At 36.5% G+C, this 17909-nt stretch overlaps 1 protein-coding gene across 4 annotated transcripts in view; it reads right to left on the bottom strand.

The window, feature by feature from the left end:
* The window catches only part of LOC127434491 (transferrin receptor protein 1-like), a 49902-nt gene that overhangs the window by 24845 nt on the left and 7148 nt on the right, over positions 1 to 17909 (bottom strand). For 2 of the 4 annotated variants that reach the window (XM_051687316.1, XM_051687317.1), the window contains exons 6-19: positions 16888 to 16975; positions 16482 to 16604; positions 16303 to 16401; positions 15827 to 15966; positions 15574 to 15734; positions 14379 to 14495; positions 13962 to 14047; positions 13794 to 13857; positions 12586 to 12653; positions 12192 to 12271; positions 11977 to 12067; positions 11143 to 11379; positions 10540 to 10689; positions 7561 to 9823 (exon numbers count right to left, since the gene is read on the bottom strand). In XM_051687316.1, the coding sequence (XP_051543276.1) occupies positions 9581 to 9823; positions 10540 to 10689; positions 11143 to 11379; positions 11977 to 12067; positions 12192 to 12271; positions 12586 to 12653; positions 13794 to 13857; positions 13962 to 14047; positions 14379 to 14495; positions 15574 to 15734; positions 15827 to 15966; positions 16303 to 16401; positions 16482 to 16604; positions 16888 to 16975 (1747 nt within the window). In that variant the 3' untranslated portion in view covers positions 7561 to 9580. Of the gene's footprint in view, positions 1 to 7560; positions 9824 to 10539; positions 10690 to 11142; positions 11380 to 11976; positions 12068 to 12191; positions 12272 to 12585; positions 12654 to 13793; positions 13858 to 13961; positions 14048 to 14378; positions 14496 to 15573; positions 15735 to 15826; positions 15967 to 16302; positions 16402 to 16481; positions 16605 to 16887; positions 16976 to 17909 lie in introns of those variants that run through there. The other 2 variants (XR_007896055.1, XR_007896054.1) reach the window with 2 other exon arrangements.

Here is a 17909-nt window from a genome sequence, read left to right as displayed (position 1 = left end):
GCATGCATATCTACGTCAGAACCCTTCATCTTCTTCTTCATATGAGGTTTGGCAAGCCAGCTTCCGGTGCATTACCGCCACCGACTAGACTGGAGTGTGAAGTATCAATGGGAAGGTAATTAAATTCTCCTGACTAACCCTGTTAAGATATCTTAATATTGCACTATATTTTTCCATCTGCAGATCCTTTAAGTAGAGTAGAGTTTGTAGATTAAATGTATCTTCAACTGTGTCTCTTACTACTTTAATAAGCTCTGACCTTTCTTTTGCATACTTTGTACATTTTATTAGTACATGCTCTATTGTCTCTGCTTAACCATAATTATTACACTGTCCTGTTTCCCTGTTATACATAATGATGATTTAGCCCAGTATGACCTATTCGAATGCGAGTGATAACTGAATCTTCCTTCCTGTTATTATAAACTATTCACCCATTGCCTACTTGTTGCTGAATATTATACAAATGTCTGCCCTTCGTTTCACTGTTCCATGCTTCTTGCCATTCATTATTAACATATTCTTTAACTTTTCTTTTTATCTCTTCCTTACTGAGTGTTACTTGTTTGTCTATATCCATGTGCTTTTGCGCTTGTTTAGCTAGTTTATCGACAAATTCATTACCCTACACTCCCACATGAGCCGGTACCCACAAAAACATTATTAAACTTATATTTTTTATTCTTAAAAAACTTGCAAGAATCTCATAGTTATTGTCTTGCCTTGAAAAATTTAGTCCAATTGCAAGGCTTGACAATGCTGCATGAGAGTCAGTACATATTACTACTGTCCTTGGTTTTACATCTTCTACCCACTGGAGAGCTAACAACACAGATAGACACTGGCGGCCAAAAGTTTGGAATAATGTAAATATATTGCTCTTATGGAAAGAAGTTGGTACTTTTATTCACCAAAGTGGCATTCAGATGATCACAATGTATAGTCAGGACATTAATAACGTGAAAAAGTACTATTACAATTTGAAGGAAAAAATTTTTCAGAACTTCTTAAACTACAAAGAGTTCTCATCAAAAAATCCTCCACTTGCAGCAATGACAGCTTTGCAGATCCTTGCCATTCTGGCTGTCAGTTTGTCCAGACACTCAGGTGACATTTCACCCCACGCTTCCTGTAGCACTTGCCATAGATGTGGCTGTCTTGTCGGGCACTTCTCACGCACCTTACTGTCTAGCTGATCCCACAAAAGCTCAATGGGGTTAAAATCCATAACACTCTTTTCCAATTATCTGTTGTCCAATGTCTGTGTTTGTTTGCTCACTCTAACATTTTCCTTTTGTCTTCTGTTTCAAAAGTGTCTTTTTCTTTGCAATTCTTCCCATAAGGCCTGCACCCCTGAGTCTTCTCTTCACTGTTGTACATGAAACTGGTGTTGAGTGGGTAGAATTCGATGAAGCTGTTAGCTGAGGATATGTGAGGCGTCTATTTCTCAAACTAGAGACTCTGATGTACTTATCCTCTTGTTTAGTTGTACATCTGGCCTTCCACATCTCTTTCTGTCCTTGTTAGAGCCAGTTGTCCTTTGTCTTTGAAGACTGTAGTGTACACCTTTGTATGAAATCTTCAGTTTGTTGGCAATTTCAAGAATTGTATAGCCTTCATTCCTCAAAACAGTGATTGACTGATGAGTTTTTAAAGAAAGCTGTTTCTTTTTTTGCCATTTTTGACCTAATATTGACCTAAAGACATGCCAGTCTATTTCATACTGTGGCAACTCAAAAACAAACACAAAGACAATGTTAAGCTTCATTAACAAACCAAATAGCTTTCAGCTGTGTTTGATTTAATGGCAAGTGATTTTGTAGTACCAAATTAGCAATTTAGCATGATTACTCAAGGATGAGGTGTTGGAGTGATGGCTGCTGGAAATGGGGCCTGTCTAGATTTAATAAAAAAAATGACCTTTTTCAAATAGTGATGGTGCTGTTTTTTTCATCAGTAATGTCCTGACTATACTTTGTGATCAGTTGAATGCCACTTTGTATAATTAAAGTACCAATTTCCTTCCGAAACAGCTAAATCTGTACATTATTCCAAACTTTTGGCCACCAGTGTATGATCAATTATTCTTTTGTTAGTACTTTTAAGGGATTTTGGAATATATACTGCAGCAGCTGTGTGACCAGAGAGTGGATCTTTGGATCCATCAGTGTATATATGTAGCCTTGATGAATACACCTGATCTAAATACTGCTGGACAATAACCTCCTTCAGGACATCTGCCTCCTTCTTGATTTTGTCTTGCAATTGTAGGTCAATAATAGGCATAGGATATATCCATGGGGGAATGTTAGATAAAAGCATAGTAGGGCTGACTGCGCATTCTGCAATACCAACTGTCTGTGCTTCCCTATTAGCAGTCCATCCAAAGCTTTTAATGTTATTATTTCCATGTTCCCAACACTCCTCGAGCACGCTCTTTACTCGATGACTTTCTTTATGACCTTTCACAGTAGCCCAATAAGTCATTCTCAGTTTATACCTACGAAGCTATAAAGGAGCTTCCCCGACTTCTACCTGCAATCCTGGAGCTGAAGATGTTTTAAAAGCACCACAGCATATTCTTAGGGCTTGAGCCTGCACTGCTTCTATCTTTTTAATTATGAATGCAGATACAAATCCATAAACTATACTCCCGTAATCCAAACTTGATCTGATTAATGTACAGTATATTCTTTTCAGTGACAATCTACAAGCTCCCCATTCAACTCCTGATAAACATTGTAGAATATTTATTCCTGTTTTACACTTCTCAATCAGCTTTTTAGCGTGTGCTCCAAATGTCAATCTAGGTTCCATCCATACACCAAGGTATTTTACTAATGAAACTTGTTACAGTACCTGTTTATATAATTTCTGTTTAACCTTTGGTACAGCTTTCCTTTTTGTGAAACACACGACTTGAGTTTTAACCACTGATAATCTGAAACTCCACTTTTTGCCCATGTCTTCACTTCATCAACTGCTTTCTGTAAACTTTGTGACACATATCAGGGTTTTTCCTGGCTAAAAATGAGGCTGAGGTGGTACCATCCTGATCATGTGCACACATACACTTGTACCATGCCTTCACTGGCTGAAGCAAACACTTACAAGCAACATATTTGAGGTGTTCTAATAATTAGATGATTGAAGAAAATGACAATTATCAATTTATAGCATATTTAATTTATAAAGCTAACCTTTTCATCATTAAATTAATTAAATACAACATAACAGCTAATGTGTTCATTTATAGTTAACAAACAGCAAACTTGATTAACCTCTTAAACCAATAATAAGTTCATCTCTGATCTCAGGTATGTAGGTGGGTATGGTGGGAAGGGACAATGTGACCAATCGGCCACTGTTTTACAGCTTGGATTGGACTGATCGCTTAGATTGACAGGTCTTGATTTACCATTTGCACAACTGAAACAGTGCTGGATCTTATTACTTGTTACTTATTCTATGTAATTATGTTTCTGGTTTCTTGTGGCATTTACAAATGTAAGTAGTTCTTAGGTTTAGTAAAACCCTCAGATCACTTGTTTGGAGAGTTTTCTGGACTTTTTATAAAAAAGGCTACCTTGATTCCAAATGCCATAACTTTCTTTGAGATAACAATACAAAATTTTGCCCAGAAACAGTTGACATGATTGTAGTCATCATGTCAAGCATGAATAATTAACAAAATGAATAAATAAACTGCATCACTTTCTCAGCAGTGTTGTAACATAAGAGCCTCCAAACATGAGATGTACATGTTTGCATTTTTGAGAAAATCAAGATTATGCATGGTTAGTAATTTTTAAGTCAATGAAATAAGGCCATGAAACACATAACAGATTTTGTAGACTCTTTAGGAGAAATTCTGTGAGACACTTTTTGTGTTAGAAAGGCCGTATCGGGTCACGCTCTTCTTCTGAGTTAAATTCACAGCGTGTCTTCTTCCAAAAACGAAAATGAGCTCAAACGGGAAAGACTGTACCTCTCGTTGGTTTCATACAGATTACACAATCAGAGAATATTTGTTTTCGATGGGTTCATTTAAAAGTAGATCATTCAAGCTTTCTGTAGACATATTTCTCATGTCTGTGAGGAAAGTATACGCTGAGTTTCGGTTCAGTGATGCCACTTTAGAGCGGATACCAAAACCAGTCATTTTGAGACACTGTTTTTGATTAATAGAAATATAAGAAAGAGGAGTGTGTGGACTTTTAACATTGTAGGGTGGTTGTGTACACACACTGCCGACTCACATTTATGTTCAAACACCATGTAAAAGTTAATTTTGCATAATAGGTCCCCTTTAAATAATACTGGACACTCCCTTAAGGAGTCCCATTGTCTATCTTGTATCTTAGAATACTCTACTCATACCCTAACTTGCACTGTTCTTTCAAGACGAAAATCCATAATCCTATACATCTTTCCCCAATTCCCATACTTTTAAGTTTTGTTAGAAGCACCTCTTTCCATTTGAAATGCAACACAGCCTAAATTGCTAATTTATAAGAGTATTTATAATTACTGAAATAATAACCTCCGTGGTTCTATTATAAAAAAACAGCATAACGTCAACTAGAGTATTACGACAGTATGTCACCGTTTGTGGATACCATACAAATGAATGGGGACAGCCTTAAAATGTCATCTATGCTACCTGTCGTAAAGTCGTCCGTGACTTTTCTTATTAAACGTCCGTTTATCGTAGCAAACTTCTCACATCGTTCATTCCAAAAAGATGGTTTAGTGTAAAACATGTTTAAGATTAGCAGACAGGTGGTCAATTCATTAAGTGTTAAGCCGTTTCCTCACAAATTAAGTTTATTCAGCACACTGAGGCATCTCCTCCATAGACATCCATTCAAAAAGAACAGCCTCTTGTCTCTTCGCCAGAATGTCTATGGGAGCGCTGCGTTATACTATTTTGTAGGCTCCCTATTAGAAAAGCTTTGGGTAGAAGAATCTCTGGCCTGGCTGCAGCCGTGCGTGAGCGGATCGATGCAATCTTCGTTACTCATGCAATTAAAAAATGTGTTCCCTGAATATAGCTAATTTATTTTGAGACAAAATACTTATTTATGATTTTCAGTTTTGTCCTGAAAATTAAACATTTGTTTAATTGTTTTTATAGATAAACAAATAAAAAAAATATTATAATAACAATCACATATCAATAAATGACACATACCCGCGAACATGTTGTGCCTCCCCATTCTTCTAAACGGGCACGTGCACACATAGACATCAAAGGGGGCTTGAGCACCTGCCCTTTTTCTTCCTGTGGTGCTTTATTTTTATTTTTATAAAAAAAAAAAAAAAAAAAAAAAAAAATATATATATATATATATATATATATATATATATATATATATATATATATATATATATATATATTACTGTTTGCGCACAGCTTCCCTGTCAAACAAATATATTTATTGAATAAAAAATCTAAATATCAGGTCGGGAGATGAGACTTTGTCGAGTTCCCATCGCCCAAGATACAGAGTCTGGGGTAAAATGATCGCACACCAGATTCTGAACCTTGTTTCACTGTGTCGTGACAAAAACAACAACAACAACAAAAAAAAAAAAAAAAAAAAAAAAAAATTATATATGCAAAATATAGGCAATTTTTTTTATTTTATTTTATTTTTATTTTTTTTAAAGCAAAACGGTACCATGACATGACAGGTTTCGTCACCTTAGTGATTTATTATAAAGTGATTTCGAAATATTTCGCTTAGGAGTGATTCAAAGGGGGAAAATACCAACAGAATGTGTTTTAAAACGAAGTGAGCTGCCTAACTAGAACGCATAAACGCGTTCCAAGTCACCTCATGCCCACAAATACTGTCTAGGTAGGCAACGCACTAGGTTTTGAGAACGGCCACTACATAATATTCAGATACAGAAAGTCAAACTTGAATAACAAGCAAGCGACATCAAAATACAGTAAGCGGTTAAGTTCAAGCACATAGAAATTAAAGGCCTACGTTATCCATAGTGATTACAGGTCGTGTAGTGATGCAGTCTTTAGGCTGGACAATATAGCGCAGCGCGGATGTTACCTGCATTGATTCCGACCATCTAGTGCAGTGGTCCGATCTCACAGGCATGTAGTTTTAGGTCAAATATATTTGAAAGCAAACAAGACTCTAAAATGAGTCACTTGGACGTTATATGGCTGTTTTAAGCAAACAGAATGAGCTGATCAGCGGCCGTTCAGGCTCAGCGTAGGATTGATCTATTTCTTAAAGCGACAGCGCTTTATTTTACGCACACGCACGTTTATGTCATGACGGGGCCGTGTTAATATCTGCTAAATCTTTGAATTAAGCAAATATTATTTCTGTAAACTTACCCTCTCATTTCGCTATTTTACATGTGTAACATTTCATTTTACATTATCTTGACATTATTGGTTGTTGCTACCAGTTTCCCTCATATGATGTTGGTCCCCTCATTGTAGGCTTTACACAAACATTCACTCGTACTTGTGTACACTTCTATTCACTTTTAGGCCTATACTGTATGTAAACAGTTATGATGTACTTCATTACAATTACAATTACAACACAACAATCATCTTACGGCGTTTTGTGTTCCTTGCCACAGTCGCCCTTGGCTTGATCACTGGGGGTCAAAAAACGAATTATATTCTTCATTGGTAAATTATGACTTTAATAATAAAAAATGCTTTTTTTTTTTTTTTTTTTTTAAATTTATCAACTGCACAATGATGACTTAGCCTACAGCTTAATTTTCTGTAAAGCTGCTTTGAAACTATCTGTTTTGAAAAGCGTTATACAAATAAAAATGACAATGAATAGTTCACCCAAAAATTAAATTCTCTCTTTAATTTACTCACCCTCATGCCATCCCAGATGTGTGACTTACTTTCTTTCTTCTGAACACAAACTAATAATATATCTGCTCTGTAGGTCCATTCAATGCAAGTCAACAGGGTACAAAACTTTGAAGCCCCAACAAGCACATAAAGGCAGCATAAAAGTAACCTGTGGTTAAATTGTTTTCAGAAGCAATATAAGTGTGGGTGAGAAACAGATCTATCTTTAAGTACTTTTAAAAAACTATAAATCTCCACTTTCAAACAGCCCTACTAAGTGCTCTCTTCTCTCCTAAGAGTTCTTTTGTTTTTGGCAATTTACATTCTTCGTGCATATCACCACCTACTAAGAATTTATATATAAAAAAAGAACTTAAATATTGATTTGTTTCTCATCACACCTATCATATATCTTCAAAAGACATGGATTTAACCACCACGGTTTTATGGATTATTTTATGCTCCCTTTATGTGCTTCAAAGTAATGGACCCTGTTAAACTGCATTGTCAAGACTTACAGAGCTAAGATATCTTTCTAAAAAGCTGTTTGTATTCAACAGAAGAAAATCATACATATCTGGGATAGCATGATGTTGAGAGAATTGTAATTTTTGGGTGAACTATTCCTTTGTAGATATTTCACAAGACTGAAAATGACTTAAAGCAGTTTGCAAAGTTTTGCAATGAAAACACTTGCAAGGCCACAGTACATTTTAAGTTTATTAGAGAGCACAGTAATTTTGACAGTTTTTGGACACAAAAATTATTTCTAACAACAATCGTGTGCCTGAAACTCCTACAAGTTGATGCAAATCTATATTTTGCCATCAAACAGCTGATGCATAAAGATCATTTGCTTTTTTATTTTTAAATACACTGCAATGTTTAGCTCCATTTCTTGAACATTTTAACATGCAATGAAAAACCAAACAAGTTTGTAACTTCCTAAGTGCACAAGTAGGAGAAAAGACAAAGATATAGACAAGGGCGTAGATTTGGATATACTGACAGAAACTGATCAGTATGCAACACATCTACCAAACTTTGTCAGAAGTGCCATCATACATTAAACTATTGTAATATCAGCAGTATGCAAATCACTCATAACATTGTACTGTAGATATGCAAAATGAACACATCCTCTTTTCAAACACCTGCCTTGGAAAACAGAATAGAAACAGACACAGAAAAGCATACCGAGATCAAATATCTAAACGTGCCACTGTGTAAACTAAACAATGAATGCATGATTTCTTGAAAAAGAGACCAAAATAAACCAGGCTAGTACAGAAATGTAAAAAAAGGCAAGTCTCACAGATTGGAGAAACATTGAAAGTAACCTAACCCCCCAAAATTAAATAACACCGGCATAACTTGACAGAACCCAAAATTTCTTCATCTAACTGTAGTTGCCCAGAGTATAGTTATTAATAGTGAAAAAGCAGAAAACAAAGCCACAAAGACATATGAAAAAAAAATATATACATAATTTATGGGAAACACTGTTCCCGATAATTTGATCCACCCTATAGTGAAATATGAGGGACACTGCCCTCGATACATACACATTGGTAGGCAAAAACTACCTTCAAACACTCCACATTATGGAAGACACTGCTCCCGATAATGGTTTTATAATAGAAATATAAATGTTACAAAGAAATGCTTTGCCACAGAAATGCTTGGGCCTACATTGAGTCAAAATGGAAACATTTCTTATCAATTTAATATTTGAACAAGAGGATATTAGAAAACACATCATTGAAAATCTCAGCTCAACAGCCTAAACTATTAAATGCCTTGATCTTTTGGTATCAGCTTTGTCAAATTAGGGTTTTAGTTTTTTCTTGGGAATTTTGTTTTAGAAAAGAGGAACTGCTTCACAAGGATTAAAATAATTGCTTTTGTACTTTTTTTCAACAAGCACCTGTAACAATAGTCATTTCTGTTGAAAGTTGTAGGTAACATGTATTTCTGTAAGCAGATGCTGCTTTTAACATATGACAGTATAACAGTCACAATTATGGAAGGCACTGCTTCCGATAATTAAAAAAAGAAAATAAATAGGACTCTTTTATAGTGAACACTGTCACTGATAAATAAATAAGAAATAAATATGGTCCTCAGTCAGTGCTAAATGGGTACAAAGGCAGACATATCTCCTGCAAAAATGTTGGATTTACATGAAGTGCGACAGGGACTTTAATCCCCACATAGCAGCCAAGGACATGGTTTTCTCCATATGTACTTAAGCATCAGCGGCTAACCTGATTAATCAATCAGAATATCACCAACTTTAAGATATAACTGGGGATGACAAACTGAATCTGAAATGCAAAGTTTGACTTATTTTCCTTAATACAGCAGTATAGTATTATAATATTATATAAATGAAAAGTGTATATATATATATAAAATACAATATAAGAACTGTATCATCTATATCATTTATTATTAATTCCTAATAGGATTAAAGACCTTAGTCATTACTCTGTATATTCATGTATGTTGAAGTCGCATGCTTTCGTCATGATTTTTTTTTTTTATAGCTGTCAAATACTTAATTCTGTAGGTATGCATGATCAGATTCCATTAGAGCTTTTCACTATTTTGAAATCAAATCAATCTACTATGTAGTGGTGGATATATGGTTTGTTCTGATATTTGAGTTTTACTTTTAATCAAAACTGATGGAGGCCAAGTTTGTTGATGTAATCCTGAAAAACCCTATATCTCATTGTCCATGGACCAGATATCTCCAGCCAGGTCATTTGCACAGCCCTGGATGGACCAGGTGAGCAGAGCAAACTTGTTAAGGACTTGGTTCATGTCGAAGGTTGCTTTTTTTTGTGCCACATTTTTCAGGTAGTTTTCCAGGTCAGTGGTGGTTTGCCACCCATCACCAAAGAAAATGTGTCGGAACGGGGCATCTCTTATAGAGACATAAGGAGAGAGAAAATTATGCTCCACCTTAAAAGAGGAAGAAAACGACAAAAAACATGAGAACTTGGCCTATATCTATCAGTGCCATTAGAAACTAAATCAAATCAATTGTACAATAGCTTTAATATTATCTTTAAAATTGACATTAAACAGCATTTTAAATCATTTAATTCTGGAATATTATGCACTTCAGATTAAAAACAGAATATAAAAAAATAAAATAAAAAAAATAAAAATGTAGGATAGGACTTAATTTTATTAATCAGGAACAGACTGAATTGTGTAAAAGCAACAAAAGCAGAGCAGTTTATTACATTTCAATGAAAGGCTATGAAGACATTTGTTTTCTATAGAATAATTTAGATTTCATGTTGACAAGGCATGTTTCAAGATAACTATATCAGGGATGGGGAACCTTTTTCCTATTTAAGGCCATTCGAGTATTTAAAATTTTTTTGCAGGCCATAATTGCTTGCAATTTCTCATTGTTGGTTGAAATTGACATACGCATTCTGTTACATGCTCACGCACCAAGGGAAAAAGTAAAAAATGACTATTATACAATATTTTGCGCTATTTAAAATAATTTTTAATCTTTTTAATTTATTTATTTTTAATACATTTAATGGAATCAAGGCCATTTTTTTGCTTTTCAAATGATTTCTCGAATGGCCTTGCGGTCCGGACGTTTCCCAACCCTGCTCTACATAATAAGCACAGAAATGCCAAGCAAATGACTTCACCTTCATTATGCGGTTATTGATGATGCGGCACATCTCTAGGTCTTCTAGATCACTTCTACTGATGTATACATCTAAGGTGTTTGCAGCACGACCAAAAGAACTTTTTGCCCTGTTCAGCCACACTGTTGACAGAGACTCACTTTTATCGACCTGTAATGGGTTGAAAGAATAATGAGAAACAAGGGCAAGTTATTTTGCAAATACAAACTGGTATCAGGAATGTCTTTTTTTTTTTTTTTTAAATGGGATAGTTCACCCCAAAACTTTAATTCTGTCATCATTTACTCACCTTCATATCATTCCAAAAGACCTTTTGTTTCTTGGAAGAAAAAGAAATATTTAGCAGAATGCCCAAGCTGCTATTTTCCATACAAGGAAGTGAATGGTGACCACAGCTGTCTATGGCCCCCATTCACTTTTATTATATGGAAAAAGAGCAACTTGGACATTCTGCTAAATATCTCCTTTTGAGTTTCATAAATGAAAATCAGTCATGCAGGTTTGGAACGTTATGAAGTCGAGTAAATGAGAAGTTTCATTTTGGGCAAGTATTCCATTAATGTCTTGTTGTCAAAATGTAACACACATGACAAAAGACATCACCTTTGCACTTCTGAGTTCCTCAACCCGATTCATGATGGTTTTCACATGGTCCGAGATGGTCTCTGCATACTTGGCAACATCCAGTTTGAGGATGTGGTCGTGAACGAGCCGGAGGGCGATCTGACCAGCAACCTGGGCAGCAGCCACAGACATCTCACCCACTTTCTGACCGGTGACAGTGCCCAGACTTTCTTTATTATCCAGAACAGTTCCAAAATACTCGTAGTCAGCAGAGGCCTGGTGGATAAAAATGATCAAATCAGAATGCACACTCGGGTGAATGCCATCTGCAGTCTTTGCATATGAAGTGTACATACAAAGCAACATAGAGGTATTTACTTGGTCACTTCATGCGTTTTTACTGATCGGATCACTATCTAGTCATGAAAAAACCAAGTGTAAATTTCCTTTGATTTGGCCAAATGTAAATAACTCTTGTTCAGGCCACATGCGGAAGCTTTGCTCCTCCCAAACAGAACTAAATCAGCTTACAGAAGACCAAAGACAACAAAGAAAATGTGGCACACAACAGCTGTTGCTTTTGTACCACAATCCTCAAAGCAATTTTAGCCACCTCCCATTTGAAATATTAATGAACCACATCAAGTGCAGCACAATTTTGCTGCACTTCATGGAAGTGAACTCACGGAAGCAGAATAGTAAAACAAATTTAAATAAGTTTTGCAGAGACACATTTACGTTGCCAAGTGTAAATGAAACGTGCACATCCAATCAGACATACAGTAGTAATCCAATCGATCAAGATGCATTAAGTGGCCAAGTGTAAAATAGGCCCAGTGCAAAAAAAAAAGAGAGATAAGAACCAACTCTTACCCCAGCAGGAACAAAATTGAAAGACACAGAGGGGATTCCAGAGAGAGCCAGGAAAGGATATGCACTATCATCCATCATCATGGGCCTCAGACTGAGCACAAATGACAATGACAGAAGATGAAATCATTAAAGAGCATGTACACATCAGCACAAACAATTATGTTTATGTTGATATTTTTATCAATCATGACAACAATCAATGCAGATTTACTCACAGAGATCTAAGATTACCGCCATAACTCTGGAAAAGGCTTTGACGGAAGTTAACTGGACCTGAACCGATTGGATTTTTTACCTTTCACAGAGAGAGGTAAAACAGATCATTTAAATAATATATACACACACACACACACACATGTTGTTCTTGAAAACGTGTTTTAATGCCCTCTACTGATGTGACTTTCTGTGAAGTAATAAACAAAGTTATCAATAAGCACCTGAAGGCAATAGCTGTAAAATTCCAACTATTATTTCCAAATTAAGAACCTTTGTAAAGAAATGTAAAGAAAACATTTGGTGTGCCACCAGAAAAAATGCTTACCGTTGAGCCCTGATTTTAATATGTACATTTATCAAAAATAAATAAAAAAACAATGTGTTTGGGTGTACCTTCTCCATGGTCTTCTGCAGAAGCGTGTGCAACAAAGGGCTTGCAGAAGCTCTGAAGGAACCCACACCTACAGATCAAACAAAGACAAGAACATCTAGGATTTGCTTGGGGAAAATGCAAACTGGCTTTTTTAAAAAAAAATTTATTAATAGTTCACCCAAAAATTAAAATTCATTATTTACTCATCCTCATGAGATCCCAGGTGTGAATGACTTTCTTTCTTCACCAGAACACATTAAGAAAAATCTCTTAGCTCAGTAGGTCCTTAAATGCAAGTGAATGGAGATTTCTCTTTTGAAGCTCCAAAAATCATCCAGGATAAGCACACAAGCACTCCTTTGTGAGTAAAGAAACAGATGAATACAGATCTACACCAAAATCAACCAAGCTACTGTACAGTGTTCCTCCTCCTCGCTTGTAAACAGCGCTGCTCTTCCGGCTGTGACGCACGAGCGTCAGATCCCGTGTTTCGAATTCCGATGCAATTACATCACACGTGCGTACCGCTGCTGACTGGAAGCGATGATTTAGAGTTAAAAAAAGTACTTAAATATTTATCTTTTTCGCACCAAAAGTGATCGTGCCGCTTTAGAAGACATTAATTTAACAGCTGGTGATGTATGGATGACGTTTATGCTGACTGTCTGTGATTTTTGGAGCTTCAAAAGAGAAATTTCCATTCACTTGCATTTTAAGGACCCACTGAGCTAAGATATTTTTCTAGTTTTCTTCAAATGTGTTCTGGTGAAGAAAGTCAGTCATACACACCTGGGATATCATGAGGGTGAGTAAATAATGAGAGAATTTTCAGTTTTGTGTGAACTATCCTTTTAATGTAGCCATTCAGCCCCATTTTGACAAACTTATGTTGTGTTTCAGAATTCTGTCATTATTTACTCACCCTTATGTCGCTCCAAACCTGCATGACTTACTTTCTTCCGTGGAACACAAAAGGAGAAATGTTGAATTATGTTCACGGTGCTCTTTTCAATACTCAAAGCATACAGGGACCAGGGTTAGTGTTACAGTTATTCTTCACAGAGTTGACAGCCCATGGTCACTGTATACATTTGTTGTATTGGGAAAGAGCAGCATGAACATTTTTATGTCTTTTGTGTTCCATGGAAGAAAGTCATATGGGTTTATTTTTGGGTGAACTATCCCTTTAGAAGTTCCTCAGAGACAAATGTAGACTTTGTAAACTCACCAGTTACAACTCCATCCAAACTGATGTAGGTAAAGGCTTTTTTGTCCAAGGATGCCCAATAGCCCTGATAAAGGCAGAGCACAAACACATTGCAAAACCTCAAATGTATTTCAAAACAACATATATGTAGTTATTCGAGCAAAGTAACATCACAATCGCAAAACAAACCTCAAGCCATTCAGTAACTCCAACGTTACCGAAATCCCCTGCGCTCCAGCTGGCAAACACAATGCTTCTTCTGGGTTTGAAACCATCTGTGGTGAACAAGTAATAAGTGCATGCCATAACACTACATGCTACATGAAAACTGAAACATGAAAACACTACATGCTAAATGAAAATTCTATCAATTTACCCTTATGCTGTTTTTAACCCATATTACCTTCTTTATTCAGTGGAGGACAAAAAGAGATAGAATGACAGCCTCAGTAACCATTCACTTTCATTGTATGGGGGGAAAAAAAGTTGCAATGAAAGTGAATGGTACCTAAGTCTAACATACTGCCTAAATCACATGGGTTTAAAACAACATGAGGGTGAGTAAATGTTACATTTTTGGGTCAATGCATATGCCTTGAACTATACCTTTCTTCATTTCAGTGAAAACTCTTGCAAGCTCCATCAGAAGAGTAGTGCCGACTAAAGACTTGGCATAGCCTGAGCTGAGGGAGTCCCTCTGCGCGCCAATCACAACATATTTATCTGGGGGATTAACGACACCATAGTGAGACCCCCCAAGTCCACAAAAGGTCAGATGTACAGACATTTATTCAATCAAAATGCATTCACAATGACAATACAACTAAGTCATTCATTTTGATATGGCGATTTCTGGTGGCATGAGCAACCGTTAATGGGCGATTCCAGCGACTTAAAGTGGAGTAAAGTTTAACTTTATGCAAATGAACAGCAATGTGACGCAGCGATTACCAATGAGTCTCTAAAGACAGTAGAGCTCCTGTAATCCATCTCCTGAGATACTGTGGTCAAGTGACAGCAAGACGGAGAATTTAATGCTACTGTGAGTAATTTTCCTGTTCTATATGATTTGTTTCTGCACATACGCAGAATGAGTTTGATTCCTGTATCGATAATCATTCATCCCATTTATGATATGATCCATATTAGGAATGCGAAATGGTGGTTGACTAATCGGCTAGTCGTCCAACAACTGACAAGTCGATTAGTGGGGTCGACTACTAACATGAATATTTTTATTGGTGGTGGTTTTAATGGGAGGCGCAATTCTTTAATTAATTGAGAGAGACAACTTCAAGGAGAGCGTTTTTGCGTGATGATAGCTTGCTGTGCTTAACAGTGAATAACAGTCAACATGATAAAACCTTCGGTCACACTTTATATTAGGTGTCTTTAACTACTGTTTATTAACATTTAAATATCCACAATACAATATATTTATTGTGCAACTATATGTACTGAAAAATTCAAGGTTCATATTTGCTGCTACTGAGTTTGAGCTACGGTTAGATTTAGGAGTAAGGGTAGGGTTAGTTTGGGGTTAGAGTTAGGTTTTAGCATAAGGGTTGGGTTAGGGTAAGGTTAACAGTGTAACTTCAAATGTAATTAAATGCAGGTACTTTAAATGCAAGTATAAAGCAACCACACTGATGTACAGGTAACACTTTACACTTTGTTCGCAGCCAAACAATAACGTTGGGACATCCATCAACGCATTCTTGTGACCAACAGTGCAATGAACTGCAGACCTCCAGCAATAAAACTGCTGTCAGTGTGAACGGGGCTTCTGGATGAAACTCACCTGCATCCACAAACCCTTTGATGACTCCGAACACGTTATGGATCTTGGTGTCGATAAGATTGTTGTTAACTTCTACGGTGACCATGTCAGTCTCATTTCCCAATTTGTAATTGGAGAAGCGACCCATGAAACTTGAGCGGGCATCACTTCCTCCCATTTTCCTGTGGGAAATTTCAGATTACCAAATTAAACTTGATGTTCCACCACAGGAACTAAAAAAACTGCTCAAGTTAAAACTGAACTTTAAACTTACTCCAAGATTTTGCTTGCCATGTTTGCAGTGATCGTCTGAGCGAGTATATTTGGAAGACCAGACGACTTGGCAGGTGGAAACTGGGTGTGATTGAAGGATGGGAAACCTGGGGTGTAAGGATCACCTGATCCCAAGTGGACCTTCATAAATGAACAAAACAAAATTGTAACAACTACAAAAAAAGTAGTAAAAGAATATAAAGAGCCAGTGTTTCCTGCACCAATATTCAGGAGCTATTCACAGCTTGATCTGCAGCACCATGGCAAAAGATATATTTTAATTTAAATGAATCAATCAAATCAGACTGGATCTATCCCAGGAGTCTTCGTTCTCAATCTTGGACTGAATCAGTCATACAACATAACATATGATATAATATATATATATATCACGTGATTGGTTCTGAATAGGACAGCACATTGCGCTGACTATGAATTATTTTTTACCATGGAACCTTATTCTTTGGCATAACTTACGTGACCATAGAGTTCAGTATCTGAAGGCAATGTTTCATAGTCTGCTGGGTCCGGGTAGATCAGAGCTGCTACGGCACCCTTCTCAGCAGCATTTGCAACCTACAGCGGAGAATACGTTCAGACTGACACTAGCAACAAAATTATAGATCAATTACTATCAGTTACTCCCAATGAGCTACCTTCTGAGCCATGCTGATTTTTCCAGCTCTCAGCAGTATGACAGACCCAGTCAGATTCACTCCGCTGTCCTTCACGTCCCTCAGATCCTCTGGCAAACCATAGTTGGCGTACACCACTCTTCCCTGTGAGAGAATTTTTATATTATCAGGTTTGGAAATGGGACAACCAATGTTAAAAGTGACAGTTCACCCAAAATTGAAAATTTTGTCAAGATTCACTCAATTGGAACAATATGGGTTTGGTACCAGTGGGTGAGTAAATGCTGTCAGAATATACATTTTTGGGTGAACTATCCCTTTAAGTGCTCTTTTAAGCTACTGAATTGAAAAGTTATGCAAGTTAAACGACAAGACCAGCAAAAAAGTGTGTTTCCAGCAGAGGAAGGTGAAGAAATATATAGCTCACCGTTTTACGTCCTGTTGCACTGTAAGCCAGGAACCCCTTTGGATTTCCAATCTCCTCTGAACCAAACAACACTTTGTTTGGATTAGAGCTGTTTGGGTTAAAAACAGTTGATTTAGCAAATAACAGTTAGTGCAGAAAAGGTGGAAAAACTGAGGATTTGTAAAATGTGGCAACGGTATTCCAAAGATGGAGAATGTTATACAATTAAGACTATCATTTTACATGTCCTACAGAAAATGTGAGGAGTGCTTGCTTGTGCAAATTTTGTCGCAACAATGCTATGGGTTGTGTGTTTGTCTATAGTAATAGAGGCTTGCTTTAAAAAGAAATCATCATTTACTCACTCTCATGCCATCCCAGATGTGTATGACTTTCTTTCCTCTGCTGAACACAAAGAATATTTCAGCTCTTTGGTCCTCACAATGCAAGTGAATGGGTACCAACATTTTGAAGCTCAAAAAAGCATATAAAGTTAGCATAAAAGTAATCCATAAGACTCCAGTGGTTAAATCCATGTCCTCAGAAGTGATATGATAGGTGTGGATGAGAAACAGATCAATATTTAAGTCCTTTTTACTATAAATTCTCCTCCCAGCCAGTAGGTGCCATTATGCATGAAGAATGCAAATCGCCAAAAACAAATGAAGAATGTGAAAGTGGAGATTGATAGTACAAAAGGACTTAAATATTGATCTGTTTCTCACCCACACCTATCATATCTCTTATGAAGATATGGATTAAACCAATGGAGTCTAATGGATTATTTTTATTCTGCCTTTGTGCTTTTTGGAGCTTCAACATTTCAGTACCCATTCACTCGCATCGTATGGACCTATAGAGCTGAAATATTCTTCTAAAAATCTTTGTGTTCAGAAGAAGGAATAAAGTCATTTTCATCTGGGATGGCATGAGGGTGAGTAAATTAGGGATGTGTAAAAGTAATAAAGTACTCATTCTGCACCAGCTACTCGAGTATAAAAAAACACTACTCGAATATTGTAAATTAATTTTCCTTTCCGCAC

Source organism: Myxocyprinus asiaticus, chromosome 44, assembly GCF_019703515.2.
Source record: "Myxocyprinus asiaticus isolate MX2 ecotype Aquarium Trade chromosome 44, UBuf_Myxa_2, whole genome shotgun sequence".
NCBI classification, from domain to species: domain Eukaryota; kingdom Metazoa; phylum Chordata; class Actinopteri; order Cypriniformes; family Catostomidae; genus Myxocyprinus; species Myxocyprinus asiaticus.
Note: the sequence above shows the minus strand (reverse complement) of the source record. Positions and strands in the feature narration are given on the sequence as shown.